This window comes from Arachis hypogaea, chromosome 8, assembly GCF_003086295.3.
Source record: "Arachis hypogaea cultivar Tifrunner chromosome 8, arahy.Tifrunner.gnm2.J5K5, whole genome shotgun sequence".
Lineage (NCBI taxonomy): Eukaryota > Viridiplantae > Streptophyta > Magnoliopsida > Fabales > Fabaceae > Arachis > Arachis hypogaea.
Window position 1 is genome coordinate 46162384 of NC_092043.1, and position 16978 is coordinate 46179361.

A 16978-nucleotide genomic window follows, 5' to 3' on the forward strand; every position below is an offset into this window, starting at 1 on the left:
ATTCAAAATTTTTAATAAGAATTTCAGGAATCTTTCAATGTTAGTCTAAAGCTCCGATCCAGAAATTGGACATGGCTTAATAGCCAGCCAAGCTTTAGCATACATAGTTCAAGCATGTGAAGAGGAAGCCTCAGTTCAAAAGAATTTAGACATGGCTTTACAGTCAACCAGGCTACAACATGCTTCATGAAATACTAGAATTCATTCTTAAAAATTTAGAATAATTTTTTCAAAAACAGAAGTAAAATTTTTTTGAAAGATTTTTGAAAATTTTTTGAAAATAAAACAAAAAGAAAATTACCTAATCTGAGCAACAAGATGAACCGTCAGTTGTCCAAACTCGAACAATCCCCGGCAACGGCGCCAAAAACTTGGTGCTGTTGCCAGATCAGAAAAACTTGGCGCTGTTGTTGCACGTAATTGTGATTCAAACAATCCTCGGCAACGGCGCCAAAAACTTGGTGCACGAAATTGTGATCTCTAATAATGGCACTCAACTTGGTATGCGCGTTTATAACTCAACACTTTCTTCACAACTTCGCACAACTAACCAGCAAGTGCACTGGGTCGTCCAAGTAATAAACCTTATGTGAGTAAGGGTCGATCCCACGGAGATTGTTGGTATGAAGCAAGCTATGGTCATCTTATAAATCTCAGTTAGGCAGATAATAATTGGTTATGGAGTTTTCGAATAATAATAATAAATAAACAGGAAATAAAGATAGAAATACTTATGTAAATCATTAACGAGAATTTCAGATAGGCGTATGAAGATGCTATGCTCCTTCTGAATCTCTGCTTTTCTACTACCTTCATCCAATCCTTCTTACTCATTTTCATGGCAAGCTGTATGTAGGGTATCACCGTTGTCAATGGCTACATCCCATCCTCTCAGTGAAAAAGGTCCAAATGCTCTATCACAGCACGGCTAATCATCTGTCGGTTCTCGATCATGCCGGAATAGAATCCATTTATTCTTTTGCGTTTGTCATCACGCCCAACAATCGCGAGTTTGAAGCTCGTCATAGTCATTCAATCCCTGAATCCTACTCGGAATACCACAGACAAGGTTTAGACTTTCCGGATTCTCATGAATGCCGCCATCAATTCTAGCTTATACCACGAAGATTCTGATTAAGGAATCTAAGAGATATGCGTTCGGTCTAATATAGAACGGAGGTGGTTGTCAGTCACGTGTTCATAGGTGAGAATGCTGATGAGTGTCACGGATCATCACATTCATCATGGTGAAGTGCAACGAATATCTTAGAATAGGAATAAACTGAATTGAATAGAAAATAGTAGTAATTATATTAAAACTTGAGGTACAGCAGAGCTCTCCACACCCTTAATCTATGGTGTGTAGAAACTCCACCGCTGAAAATACATAAGTGATGAAGGTCCAGGCATGGCCGAATGGCCAGCCCCCAAAACGTGATCAATAGTCTCCTAAGATGAATAATGGAATAAAACCGAGACCAAAGATGTCTAATACAATAGTAAAATGTCCTATTTATATTGGACTAGCTACTAGGGTTTACAGAAGTAAGTAATTGATGCAAAAATCTACTTCCGGGGCCCACTTGGTGTGTGCTTGGGCTGAGCTTGAGCTTTACACGTGCAAAGGCTTCTTTTGGAGTTGAACGCCAAGTTGTAACGTGTTTTTGGCGTTCAACTCTGGTTCGTGACGTGTTTCTGGCGTTTGACTCCAGAATGCAGCATGGAACTGGCGTTGAGCGCCAGTTTACGTCGTCTAATCACAAATAAAGTTTGGACTATTATATATTGCTGGAAAACTCTGGATGTCTACTTTCCAACGCTGTTGAGAGCGTGCCATTTGGAATTCTGTAGCTCCAAAAAATTTATTTCGAGTTCAGGGAGGTCAGAATCCAACAACATCAGCAGTCCTTTGTCAGCCTTTTATCAGAGTTTTGCTCAGGTCCCTCAATTTCAGCCAGAAAATACCTGAAATCACAGAAAAACACACAAACTCATAGTAAAGTCCAGAAATGTGAATTTAGCATAAAACTAATGAAAACATCCCTAAAAATAGCTAGATACTACTAAAAACTACCTAAAAACAATGCCAAAAAGCATATAAATTATCCGCTCATCAGTGTGTCTTTTGATTTTCTGTATAAGCTTTTGTCTTATCATTTTTCGTTAGTGATGCATCTTCGGTTTTGTTTTGATCGTACCTTTTTCTTTTAAGGCTGCTAGCTATTTTATCCTTGTTATGTATGTATGTATTTTACTTTTAGAGGTCGTAGCACCTCGTCACTTTTAATTTACGTCCTAGGCATAAAGCTCTGTGTGGTAGGGTGTTACAATAATCATACTAAAATTAGTCACTAAAATAATCATTGGCTATAAAATAAAGGTACTTTATTAGATAGTTGTATTTATATGTCAGACACATTTCAAATACAATATTTATCAACACTCTTTTTTGTGTCTAACCGTGTCTTGATAAAAAAAATAAATTTTTTTTACTAGATACGCTTAGACACACCTTAATACCATCAATACTCACTTTTTATATCCAACTGTATCTTGATAAAAAAAAAATAAACTTTTTTTACTAGACACACTTAGACACACCTTAATACCATTACATATTAGCGTGTTTAATCATATTCTTAATATATATTCTTAAAATGAGTTTAGAATTAATATATATTATAATTTATTAAATAAAAAATATTTTAAATACTTTATCTAATTTGAAAATATTAAAAAAAGTTAAAAATTTAATTTATATTTTAATATTAATATATATCAAAATATCATATATATATATATATATATATATCGTATCCCTGGGTCTTATAAGAATCTAAAATTTGTGTCTGACTCATGTCGTGTTGTGTCCCGTATTTGTATTAGTATTAGTATTTGTGCATCATAGGCCACTAGTATGAAACATATGTTGACATACAAAATACACATTGAAAATAAATTAAATAATACATGTGTTTATACACAAATACATAATAATTGATTTTGTGACTAATTTTAGCATACACGTAACCTTTAATTTTTTATTAAATTAAGAATAAAACTCATAAATTTTATATTTCGCTAATTTTTATCTAAGATTCGAATTTTTTTATATAAAAATTTTGAATTTAATTTTAATATCTTACACAGTCATATAATAATAATTGTTATTTTAGATGATTTATTTATGCAATCAATATAAAATTAATGATGTGGCTTTAGATAATTGTGATGATCAAATTAAATTCAAAACTTAATTCTTACACACTCGTACATATAAAACTTTTATATTGTGATGATCAAAATTAAATTCAAAAATTATTTTAAAAGAAAGACACTGAATGCATTGAATCATTGAATAGTTGAAGTATTTCCATTTCAACCTTCTTAACTGTTACGATGGGTAACCGGAGATTAATGGATTGGATGATGTTGGTTGGCCCAATCGTTGGAAAGAGGAGGCCTTCGTGTGGATCGGCACCTGGGGGGCCTTCGTCCGACTTGTGCGCGTGAAAGAATGGGGGGTGGTACCTGCAAAGACACTCCAATGCCTAAGTCAGCAAGAGCGTGAGCAGGTCTAGAGAGTATTGGGACTTAGAGATACCTGAGGAATGTCAGTGTATTTATAGTGGTGAACCAATAACCACCGTTGAGGTAGTGCCACTTTTTTAGGGTGTTAACCATCCCTTTATCTTGGGGAGGTTAAGATATGGATACTGGAAGTGGTTAGAGAGATTTTAGGGGCAGTTACTCATTCGAATGAGTGCTTATCTGCCAGTTAACCCCCGTCCCCGACTTCTTTAAAACAAGTCGTGGTGAGCACCGACTTCGTAAGACGAAGGTCGGTGCCGAGTGAGGCCCAATCCATGGAATTAGGCATTTTGTTTGGACTTGGGCCTTTACTGTTGGGCTAGGGTATGAACATTAACCTATGCTGCAAAGATAGGACGCTAGCTAGGAAAATTTAATAACTTTTATTACTCCTATATTAAACATAGAGAAAGAAAAAAAAGGACATTTATTTAATAGTAATTTTATTGCTTAAATAATTATGGAGTGTTCCAATAATAACATTTCTCAACAACTAAGAAACTATTGTTTGGAGTTCTCCCCTCTTTCTTCTTTAACTAGTAACTAGTAACTAGTAATAGTCTTATGATTCATACAGGCTGATAGTATTTGATAGTCTATGGATACTGAAAATAAACATTTTGAGGTTCTTTATTCACTGATTCTAAGCAAGGAACACGTATATCAATGAAATACCATAGTCATCGTCAGTTGCTACCTGCTTATGATATCACATTAGAAATTATTTTTATACTAGTTTTTTTTTTTTTTTTTTCCGGACATTGAGCCAGCTTACTTTTATTCTACTACACAATATAGCAAAGAAAAGTGAATCAACTGAGTGTACAAGAAATTTTGACTTTTGAGTGCATGTAACACAAGCTCATATACTATCAACGAACTCTCCAATAGAATTGAAAGATGATCCACCATCAAGGACAGCATTCCTAGCCATATCTTTCATCTCTTGCAACTTCTTGTGCACAATACTATCTTTCTCCATCAATTTTTTCAGTCCTTTCTCTATCTCATCTGCCATTACAACATCACTTCCAGTTCTATATTCCAGTTTTAACTCCAATGCTAATCCAAACTCTTTCACCATCCTAAAAGCATTCAGTTGCTGTTCTGCATAGATAGGCCATGTCAATATTGGTACCCCAAACCACAAGCTCTCCAAAATAGAGTTCCAACCACAATGCGACACGAAGCCACAAACAGCTTTGTGTGCAAGAATCTCAATTTGTGGCACCCATTCGCAAATCATTCCCATGCCTTCCATCCATTCTAAGAACCCTTCTGGCAAGGCACTCTCATCATCATTGGCTTTGTTCGGTGGTGAACGCATAGCCCACAAGAACCTAACTCCACTACGCTGAAGCGCCGTAGCTATTTCCCTTGTTTGGGATGGACTAAAGCTTCCCCTACTCCCAAAACACAGAAAAACAACAGAAGAAGTTTCTTGGTTATCAAGAAATCTCAATATCATATCATATTGGGTTTGTTCTAACTTTGAGTTTGGATGAGATTTTGGATTAATCAAAGGACCAATAGCATATATAGGAGGATTTTTCCCATCAGATAATGCATCAATAGCATACTTCTCTATCTCCATAAAAGTGTTAACAATGGTACCTTTGGTGTCTATGAACTTCTGCGCTAGCTTGTGACATGGAACGTATCCATCTTTGCTTAAAAGAGCATCAGGTAAAACCATTGAAGGAACAAGATTTGAGATACCTGGAATCAGTATATCAGGATCAGAATCATTGAAAACATCCTCCATTCGACGATTGCGGAGAGAAAGCATGAGACTTAGAAATCCTGCATTTGATGGCATGTATAAATAAGAAGGGATGCTCAGTTCTCTTCCCACATCAATCAGCGAAGCAAAAACGAAATCTACAACCAACGCAACAGCTGGTTCCGACCCAGAATTCGGATAGGATGATAAAATGCTTTGCACAGTTTCTTTGACGTGCGGCGCAAGGTTCTGCAAAAAGGTCAAGACATAGTATAGTGGAGCTTTCAATAGCAGCTCTGGTGGAAGTGGTTCTATTTCAGGGACGTTGACAAGTTCGATTTGTGATTGTGATGATAAATCTGATTTTATATATGAATCAGAAATGGAGGTGGTAGTGAGCTTGATGCAGAGGATTGTGATGGAAAGGTGGTTATAACGGTTGATTAGAAGTTTTGCAAATTCAAGAGCTGAAGACAAGTGACCAATTCCTGGTGAAGGAATGAAGATCAATTTTGCTTTGTTATTCAGCTCAGTGTCATCCATGTTCTTTGTTCTTCTTAGTCTTTTAGGCTTCTGCAACAATTAAAATGCATGAGGAATTTAAAAACAATAATTACAAAGTTCTCAACAAGAACACGGAACTAGATGAGGCTATGGATGATGCGGTGGCCTTGTTTTTCAATAATCTTCTAGATGCCGAGTGTATCAATGTAGGGTCTAATTCATAATGGAAATATAAAATTAAATTGCAGGCTGCAGGGACTCAAACATTACACTTTCAAAAATGATTTATTTATAGGTAGTTGTTTATTGTTTAAGATAGATAGATATCAATCACACGATAACCTACCAGGATTTTTTTTTCTTAAGAAAATAGTGCATATCAAAAGTCTGACCCTGGTAGCAATTTGCATACTTGATAACATTGTACTATCTGTTTGTTTATTTATTTATAATATATTAAATCTTAATATATACCAAGTCAAACCAATAATACTATAGATGCGATTGGCTCTCAACAACTCAATAGTTAATAGCAAAATACAAAAGGGCACATTGTAATTTGTAATTTTCCACTAATGCTAATAAGTATGACTTAGTGCTAATGCTAATAGCATCATTATCATAGAGGTTTAATCAACATTAAAATAGAGCATATGGGAATAGAAAGATCTGGCAACAGTTTAAGAAAAATTGATAGACCAACTACAATAATTTAATTTTCTACTTATATTATATTAGTCAGAAAATTCTCTACCACACTAATTTATTCATTGGTTCTAAGAAAGGAAAACTATATTCATGAAACACTACAGAATAGTTATAAATTGCTACCTACAATATCCTCAATTAGTTCTTCAACAGAATTCAAAGAAGAGCACCATTAAGGACAGCTTTTCCAGCCATATCCTTCATCTATTTCACCTTCTTGTGCACCACACTATCTTTGTCCATCAACTGTTTCAGCCCCTTTTCAATTTCGTTTGCCATTACAACATCACTATCAGTTCTATAATCCAGTTTTAATTCCAATGCTAATCCAAATTCCTTAACCATCAGAGAAGCATTCAGTTGCTGTTTTGCATAGATAGGCCATGTCAATATTGGCACCCCAAACCACAAGCTCTCCAAAATAGAGTTCCAACCACAATGCGACACAAACACGGCACTTGCTTTGTGAGCGAGAATCTCCACTTGGGGAGACCACTCACAGATCATTCCCCTACCTTCCATCCATTCTAAGAACCCTTCTGGAAAGTTACTCTTGTCGTTGACCTTGGTCAGTTGTGGAGAGCGCATAGCCCACATTGGCGCAGAATACATAGTCCACAAGAACCTATCTCCACAATGCTGAAGTGCCAGTGCTATTTCTCTTGTTTGATATGGACCAAAGCTTCCTCTACTCCCAAAACAGAAAAATAACAGAACATGATGGCTGCTCATCAAGCCATTTCAGTATACTACCACATTGTGCTTGGTCTACATTTGAGTTAGGATGACCTTTGAGATCAATCAAAGGACCAATGGCATAGATAGGAGGGGTTTGACTTTTAGATAATGCATCAATAGAATGCTGCTCGATCTCGGAAAAAGTGTTAATGATCCCTTTGGAGCCTTTGAAACTTTGAGCAAGCTTATAACATGCAACATATCCACCATCTTTGTTTAAAAGAGCATCAGTTAAAACCGCTGAAGGAACTAGTTTGGAGATACCTGGAATCAACAAATCAGGATCAGAATCGTTGAACACATCCTCGACTCAACAGGTTTGGAGGGAAATCATGAGACTGAGAAATCCTGCATTTGTTGGCATGAGCAAATAAGAAGGGATGCTAAACTCTTTTCCTACATCAATCATGGAAGTGCATATAAAATCTACGAACAAAGCAACCACTGGTTTCGAATTAGAGTTTGGATAGGAAGATAGAATGCTCTGCACTGTGTCTTTGACTTGTGGCACAAGGCTTTACATGAATGTCCAGAGTCCAGCCATAATATAATGGAGATTTCAGAAGTAGCTCATGTGGAGGTAGTTCTACTTCGGGGGCATCAATGTGTTTGATATGTTGTTGTGATGAAAAAACTGATTTGATGTATGAATCAGAAGAGGGAGTTGATGAGAGCTTCATGGAAAGGACTGTAATGGAAAGGTGATTACAATGGTTGATTAGGAGTTTTGCAAATTCAAGAGCCAAGGATAATTGGTGAATACCCGGTGAGGGAATGAAGATTGGCTTATCTTGCTTGTTCATCTCAGTTTCCACCATTTTCTTTGTTCGTTTGATGGGGGTCAACTAGGACTTCTGTAAGCTGCAAGGACATAAGTAATAAAAAAAATGAAGTTATTTTCAATACTGAGAACATAATTAAACCAGTATTATTATGAGTGATCATTTTTTAAGAACATTTCTTGATGCTTTGCATGTGATCTGAAGTTATAATTGAAGCACTGATAATATAAAATCAACTGGCAGCTTGCTAAGAACTAAATTTTATTTTTAAAATATGATTTATTTGAAGGCATATCGTTTAGAATAGTTATCAATCACATGAAAAAGAACAAGAATGAGAGACACGAAGAAATAGGCACCCACGAATTCAGGGAATTTGTGGTTTTTGCTTGAAATCTAAGTGAGTACATTTCAATTAAAAAATGTTGATCAGTATTTTGTATGACTTATGCCAATCTCAATTTTTCCATTAATTGAGGTTGATAATGTGAATAAATGAGTTCGATATTACAAGAAAAAGAAAAATTTGGAAAGAAAAGTCAGAGTTCTTTAAGCAAACATTGAAAAAGAAACTGATAGAATTTCACATTTCAATATAAAACTTGTCAACATCTCTCTATTCACGAATCTAAGGAAGCGCAATATTTCACCTATGAAATGCAACAATTGTTTTCAGTAGCTACCTAACATATTATCAATTAGTTCTCCAGCAGAATTAAAAGAAGATCCACCATTGAGGAGAGCCTTCCTAGCCATCTCTTTCATCTCTTTCACCTTCTTGTGCACAACATTATCTCTGTCCATCAATTGTTTCAACCCATTCTCTATCTCATTTGCCGTTACAACATCATTACTACCAAATCTATAATCCAATGTTAGCTCAATTGCTAATCCAAATTCCTTAACCATCCTAAAAGCATTAAGATGTTGTTCTGCATAAATAGGCCATGTCAATATTGGCACCCCAAACCACAAGCTCTCCAAAATAGAGTTCCAACCACAATGTGAAACAAACCCACCAATTGCTTTGTGAGCAAGAACCTCCACCTGTGGCGCCCACTCGCAAATCATTCCCTTCCCTTCCATCCATTCCAAGAACCCTTCCGGCAAGGCGCTCTCCTCGTCGATAACTTTGTCCGGTGGCGAACGCATAGCCCACAAGAACCTAACTCCGGTATGACGAAGCGCCATCCCTATTTCCCTTGTTTGGGATGGACCAAAGCTTCCTCTACTCCCAAAACACAAAAACACAACAGAACAATCTGGCTGCAGATCAAGCCATTTCATAATCTTTTCATGGAGATTTTGATCTAAATTCGGGTTTTGCTGTCCTTTGAGATTAATCAAAGGACCAACAGCAAAAATAGGAGGATTTCTTTTTCTTCCTCCATCTGATAATAATGCATCAATAGCATAATTCTCCAACTCTGAAAAAGTATTAACAATAATTCCTTTGGTGTCTCTGAACCTCTGAGCACACTTATAATACCCAACAAATCCACCATCACTGTTAAAAGAAGCATCAGGTAAAACCCTAGAAGGAGCTGGAATTGAAATACCTTGAATCAACAAATCAGGATCAGAATAATTGAAAACATCATCAATTTGACGTTCAAGAATGGAAAACATGTACCCTAAGAACCCAGCATTTGAAGTCATGTAGATATAAGAAGGTATGCCAAGTTCAATTCCCACATCAACCATTGAAACACAGAAGAAATCAAGAACCAAAGTAAAGAGTGGCTTTGATTCATCAGAGTTGGAAGAATATGAAGAGAGAATGGTTTGGATTGCTGACTTGACGTGGGGTATGAGGGAGTCGATGAAGGTCACGACGTAGAGTTCACGCGCCTTCAGTAGGAGTTGCTGTGATGATGGAGGTTCTGGAGTTTCAGGGAGAGGAATGAGTTGGATTTGAGGGTGCGAAGAGGTGAGTGAAGGTGGCGAGGGAGAAAATGGGAATTTACTAGTGAAAACGGTTATGGAAATGTTGTTGAAACGGTTGACAAGGAGGTTGGCGAATTCGAGGATAGAAGGTAAGTGGCCAGCACCAGGAACAGGAATGAACATAAGATGTGCCATCTTCCTCTTCTTCATCTTGATGTCCTCTGCCATTTCTTTCTTTTCTTTTTCTTCTGTTTTTTTTTAACCAATTATTTCTTAAAGATAAGAGGGGGAGGGGGAGGGGGAGGGGAAGGGGAAGGCGAGGGATTCTATTGGATAATTCTCTATGATCTACAAAACAAGTGTTTGTGTGGAAAATTGATCTTTTCCATTTTTTTGTTATTGGAGAGAATAAAATGTAATCTACTACCTTTAATTTTATAAGTAGAATTACAAATAAATGAGAGAGAAAATGCAATAAAAGATTGGATACTATCCAATTTTTTTCCACAGAAAAAGATCCATTCCCGTTTGTGTGAGGGTGAATACTACAATGCCTATACATTGTATCTAAATTACTAAAAAGGATAAATAAATAATATTTAATAAATTTTATATGATTTATTTTTTATTTTAAATATTTTATTTTTTATTTTAAAAGGTAAGTTACGCAATTTAGGCACTATAATAAAACACCACAGAACTCACCTTGTGTGAAAAAGAAGGAAGAGTAGTGTCGGAATTTTTTTAATAAATAAAAAATATTTTATTTATTAAAATATATAATTTGTAGTATTTTTACGAATTTATCATATTTCTTATCTCGTTTACAAAATTAAGAATACACGTATTTCATTTATATCATAAACGAGATAAGGCACAAAATGGGAGATGTGCATATTTCGTTTACCGTGTAAACGAGATACGTGTATTTTTATTATATTTACACTGCAAACGAGATACGTGAAGATCTATGACGTTTATAGTGTAAACGAGATATGTTCCAACAAATTGTTCAACAGGTATAAAAGGATGCGCAACCTTTTATATTCTCCACAAATATTTTACTTCTTCTCTTCTATTTTTCTTCCGAAAAATAAGCCAAAATGTCTAGTAGTAGTGGATATATGATTGTAAGTGTGTATCCTAATTGCCATATGAGAAACAGTGATACTGGCGGTGATATTTGAGTGTGAGAATCTCATTCTGTTATGCACCCAGCGAGTAAATTTTTTTGTATGAGCTGAAGAGTCTAATATTGAGTAGTGTTTGTGGTAGCGGGAGAAAAGAGATCAGAAGGGTGGGGTATAGGTTGCTAGCACCGATGAAAAATTGAGTTTTTTGGTTTCGTCTATTTTGACTCAATAGCGACAAGCATGTGTGCTTCATGTTTGATATCCATGGGAAAACCATAGCAAAACAAGTGATGGAGTTTTCTACGGAAGTAAGTGATGTTGGTGGCGGTGGATCTGGCCACTCAAATTTTGTATAGGATGACCCACCTCTTGCACCACCACCACAACAAGTTGCTAGTTCAATGGAAGATATGGACGTTGATGGTGATGACTCCGACGAGGAGTATGTTGTGGATAGCAACGATAGTGGTTCTTCTGAAGATGATGAGGAGGAGGAGTTTGTACTAGAGACGTCGGTTGAGGCATCAATTCAGTATCTTCTACTTGCCCCTCACCCAATTTTAGCCTTATCAGTTGTATCCAGTCACTATCATACATTGGATCTAGATGCGATGCACGAGAAAATTCCATTTTCCAACACTGATGAAGATGATTACAACTTAGACAATGGTGTAGAGTTTCGGGTTGGCCACAGATTAAAAAACAGAGATGTAGTAATGTAGGGTGTGAAGAATTATAGTATTCGCAGAAGTACTGAGTACCGAATTGTGGAGTCGGATCGATTAAAGTACCATGTGCAATCCCAATGGCTAATAGCTGCTATTGAGAAGAACAAAGAGAGAATCTCGAAGATACGTATTACTCACTGCGAAAGACGGGATTCAGTATTTGTGGTTGATGAGTTAAAGCCTTTTCAGGGTTGGTCGCAAAGTTCATTCCGTGCTCGGTTGATGGCGGACACGTGTGACTGTGGCCTTTTTCCGTCACTCCATTTCCCATGTCGTCATGAACTTGCCGCCTGTGCCGCCGCAAGTGTTGAATGGGGTCTTTACGTGCATCCGGTGTACAGGTAGGAGACTATGTTCAAGGTATATGAGGCAGAGTTTCCACTTATACCAAGCGAGAAGCTTTTGCCAGAGTGGTATGGGACATGACTGCGTCCTAATCCAGCCATGCACAGGAAGTCTACTGAAAAATCTATTTTCACCAGATTTCGTAAGAGATAGATGAGGGTGAGCACCAAGAGAAGAGGTGTGATCTATGGAGACAAACCGGGCATATCCGAAGAGGCTGTCCAAACCAACCTACAAATGAGGTTTAGCTTAGTGTCGCCACTTTGTTTGTCGTTATTTGCGGTTGTTGTTTGGGTAGTTTCTTTTATTGTTCACTTTGTTCTATTTTTACTTAGCCTATTTTGTACTTGAATGTTATGTGATGTGTGTTTAGTTTGATTATTTTGTACGTGAATACTATTTTCTTTGTTTACGTCGTTTATATTGTACATGAATTTTCTAAAATTTAAAATTCAATACAATAACACATTTACATAAAACATAAATAGTGTGTCACAACTAAATACCAGAGATAGCACAAGTTACATCAACGATGCATACAAACTTAAATAGCGTTCTAAAATACAACACTAATAACATATGAAATAATAAAATACAACACTAATAGCAACACCATCGGTGCTGATCACCCAGGTAATGCAGGCGATGTCCGATGTCACATGATGGAGGCTGTGCCTGTCGGTGAGGTCTGCTAGGACGTGGGTCTGAAGGAGGCTATGGGTGATGAGAGGGATCGTGTAACGGAGGTGGTGGCTATGATGGCAGTGGATGTTGAGGGACAACGTAACTATTCAAGTAAGGCACATAGGCATACGGATGGGGCTGATACTGAGGCTGACCAGGTGGACAGCATGGTAGTGTCGGCATTAGCTAGGATGCCGTCATCAAGAGACCATAGTCCATCGATGGCAATATCGCATATTGAGCACCGGGTCAAAGATGTGTGCCGTATGAAGAGTCAGACCCTGGTGAAATGTATAGTACCCACACTGAGGTAGACATAGGAGCAGACGAATGCTGATGTATATGCCTATGCTCTGCTCCTTGCCTGTACGGAATTGCTCCGCAATGCGTTGCATCATATGCTGGTCGGTGGTATGAATCTGGAATATATCCTCAAACTGGATCTCCTCGACCATCGATGCCTCGTGATGATTGTTAGATGCCTTGAGGTCATGCCATCTAGGCAGGGCAGTATCCCAATCATCCCGACCTTCTTGTGAATGTGACCTCGATGGTAGTGGTGGTGGAGGTGGAGGAGAGTGGTGGTGGTGGTGGAGGTGGTGAGTCATCCTGGTCTAATGGCATATCACTGTGCTCCTCCTGTTGGTGATACTCAGCCTCCTCCTTAGACTCCACGTCGAAGCGCTCCAAGTAGCCGCTCCACCAACTCCCAACTCTCGGTCCCGTACCATGTGTAGAAATCACGGAAGCACCTATCCACTAGCCCTTTGTGCGCGCGTAGCCCGAGGTGGTACGCAACGTCCTACAGAGTGATGGTGCACTTACCCCATGGCAGGTGAAAAGTGTGGGTCTTAGGATGCCAGCGCTCAACGAATTCCATAATTAGAGAGTTGTCAAACACGAAGTTCCTGAGTAGCACTGTGTCGCCAAATTCAACCTCCATCAAGTAAAGAATAATGGCATCTAGTGGTAAGGGTGTGTGACTCACTCGCCTAAGGAAAAGCAGATTAGACCTCTGATAAAAAATAAAAACCTTAATAAGAATCTATAAAGCTATCAAAGTTAACAAAAAAAAACTTCCAATAAACATTTACATAACAAATTAATTTATATAACTTATAAATAAATTAATTTAACATAAAACTAAAAACATTTTACTTAATAAACTAATTTAAATAAAAATATTTACTTAAATAATTAGTAACTAAATTAATAAATATCTAATTAATAAATTAATTTAAATAAAAACATTGTATTAAATAATTAATAACTAAATTAATGAACAACGAGTTAATAAACCAATTTAAATAAAGATATTTATTAATAACAAAATTAATAAACATCTAGTTAACAACTTAATTTAAATAAAAATTAAATTAAATTAATATTTACTCAACAAATTATTTTTACTAATATCTAAAATCATACCATATCAGTTAACACTTGCTATCAATACATTCATCTACTTAATATATATTGTATACTAATTCTATAAAAGTACTCTAAGATATTACATAACACGTGTATAAACGCGTGATACAACCACATCGTTTTATGCTTTATCTCGTTTATAGTGTAAACGAGATATGTGTATTCTTATTACATTTATACCGTAAACGAGATAAGACATATAATGAATTTTCGTAAAAATACTACAAATTATATATTTTGATAAATAAAACATTTGTTATTTATTTAAAAAAATCAATGGTGTAGTGTGTATAATTTATTTTAATAAATAATATAAATAAATGAGATATTCATCAATAAAAAATATCTCTAATTATCTATAAAAATGAATCCTCATTTTCTTATTATTTTTCTTCTTCGTTGTAACATAGTCTTTGTCTATTTACAAAATTTGTTGTTCTTTACCATGAGTTTTAAATATTACTAATTTTTTTCTTTTAAATGAGTGCATCTGAAAGAAAGAAAATACAGTAAGTTGGAGGATTCGATAGTACCAGAATATTTGGACCATTAAATGGTCTCATAATAAAATATATTTTTAAAGTTTTTTTAACAACTGCTACATAATTCTTTAACTAATTTTAATTATAAATTAATCCTATATATTTTATTTAATTATAAAAATTGTTTTTTATTTTATAAATTATTATTTTATCAATCATCTATTATGTTTATTAACAATCAAAAACAAAAACAATAACGAATATATGTTCCATTGATCGTAATAAAGATTTTGGTCATTCCAATGGATTAAAAGTTTATATTTGATCGTGACGTTCGTCCAAGCTGCGAAATTGTGTTTCCTTAAAAACCAATCGATCAGATTATCAAAACAATCGATTGAATTATAACTCAATCGATTGAATTACAGTGTATCACAAAACAATCGATTGAAAATTGCAAGGCAGCATGGTTTTCGCATAAATCAATGAAATTTTTTATAATCAAAGAGATTGATACACCATTCCAATGGTGGGATTGAATAATTGGTGATAGATTATTCATCAATTTATAATGTTAATATTAAGGAAAATATAAGATTAGAGTATCTAAATCAAAATAAAACCTTATAAATTGAAGATAGAATTTTAAAGATAAGATAGATGAATAATAAGATAATTATTTTTTTTAACGATAAGAAAGTTTAAAACGGAGTTTAAAACGGCATAGTACATAATTCAATCGATTGAATTGGAATTCACGTACACAACCAATCGATTGAATTTGGTCAATCCATATTGTTTTGGTGAATTTAATCGATTGAGTAACAAAAACAATCAATTGAATTGTGAGACCTCAGGTTGTTTTCAAGCATTCAATCGATTGGAGAGTATAAACAATCGATTGAATTACAAAAATCCACTTTTTATTCATCCTTCAATCGATTGGGTCATATCACCAATCGATTGATTTATGCGAAAACCATGCTGCCTTGCAATTTTCAATCGATTGTTTTGTGATACACTGTAATCCAATCGATTGAGTTATAATTCAATCGATTGGTTTTCAAGGAAACACGATTTCGCAGCCCGGGACGAGCGTCACGGATCAAATATAAACTTTTAATCCATTGGAATGACGAAAAGCTTTATTACAATCAATGGAAGATATAATTCGTTATTGTTTTTGTTTTTGATTGTTAATAAACATAATAGATGATTAATAAAATAATAATTTATAAAATAAAAAATAGTTTTTATAATTAAATAAAATATACGGAGTTAATTTGTAATTAAAATTAGTTAAAGGACTATGTAGCAGTTGTTAAAAAAATTTTAAAATCATGTTTTATTATGGGACCATTTAATGGTCCAAACGTTTTAGGACCATCGAATCCGATGCCCAATAAGTTTCAAAAAGTTTTTAATACTAATATTATATATAATTTTTTGTATACTTTTTTATATATTTTTATATAAAAATAAAAAAATAAAAATATCATCTTTTATAATATTAAAAATGTAAGAAAATAGAAAAAATATAAATATTATTTTATTTTTTATTTTTTGTGATTTTGAGTTTTTCCCTCAACTTGAAGAAGTGACCTAATCTAATGTATTCACTCCATATCATTCATTTATGGACAAAAGGTCATCAAGCTGGTAGCCATGTTCACATAATTAAAATTTAATTTGGATAAATAATTTAATTAATTTTTTAAAAAAATTTAAAATATAAAAATTTATATTGTAATAATTTTTTTAAAATTTATAAATTAATTTTAAAAATTTTAATAAATAGTAATATTATAATTTTTTATAATTTAAAAATAAAAAAACTTTTGATATTTTTCAAAGAGAATTAATCATTTACTACTTACTCTTGTATATTTGTTTTTGATGATTGTTATGATACTTAAAATATGGTGTTTAAATTATCAAAATAAATTAAAAATTTAATATTTAATTTAAAAAATATATATATATATAATTTTAAAAAATTAAAATTTACTATAAAAGATAAATTAATAAAAAATTAGATATCAACACATAAACACTATAGAATTAACATTTATTATTTTATGTTTTGCTCGATTCCCCTTCTTACCTTACAATCGCCTGTGTGGCCATTTTCTAATTCATCTTAATAATAAAATTAAATAGGCTTGAAATGATCGAAAGAAAAATAATAAAATCTCTCAATATTTATATAGACTTATGATTCGTGTTTTTGTGCATTAGTAAC

General features: G+C 34.5%; 2 protein-coding genes and 1 pseudogene across 4 annotated transcripts; all 3 read right to left on the bottom strand.

Moving 5' to 3' along the window:
* Positions 1-4194: 4194 nt before the first annotated feature.
* On the bottom strand, positions 4195-6818 carry LOC112707831 (UDP-glycosyltransferase 71K1). 2 transcript variants are annotated; one of them, XM_025759820.3, is made up of 2 exons: positions 6654-6818; positions 4195-5887 (listed from the first exon to the last, which is right to left on the bottom strand). In XM_025759820.3, the coding sequence occupies exon 2, from the start codon at positions 5855-5857 to the stop codon at positions 4454-4456; it is 1404 nt and encodes a 467-aa protein (XP_025615605.1). In that variant the 5' UTR covers positions 5858-5887; positions 6654-6818; the 3' UTR covers positions 4195-4453. The 2 variants fall into 2 exon arrangements, with proteins under 2 accessions (XP_025615605.1, XP_025615604.1); XM_025759819.3 differs by having other exon boundaries at positions 6650-6800.
* LOC140174870 (UDP-glycosyltransferase 71K1-like) lies at positions 6527-8125 on the bottom strand (annotated as a pseudogene).
* Positions 6527-10263, bottom strand: LOC112707830 (UDP-glycosyltransferase 71K1). 2 transcript variants are annotated; one of them, XM_025759817.3, is made up of 3 exons: positions 8730-10263; positions 7699-8125; positions 6527-7612 (listed from the first exon to the last, which is right to left on the bottom strand). In XM_025759817.3, the coding sequence occupies exons 1-2, from the start codon at positions 10159-10161 to the stop codon at positions 8106-8108; spliced, it is 1452 nt and encodes a 483-aa protein (XP_025615602.1). In that variant the 5' UTR covers positions 10162-10263; the 3' UTR covers positions 6527-7612; positions 7699-8105. The 2 variants fall into 2 exon arrangements, with proteins under 2 accessions (XP_025615602.1, XP_072057609.1); XM_072201508.1 differs by having other exon boundaries at positions 8697-10246.
* Positions 10264-16978: the final 6715 nt, after the last annotated feature.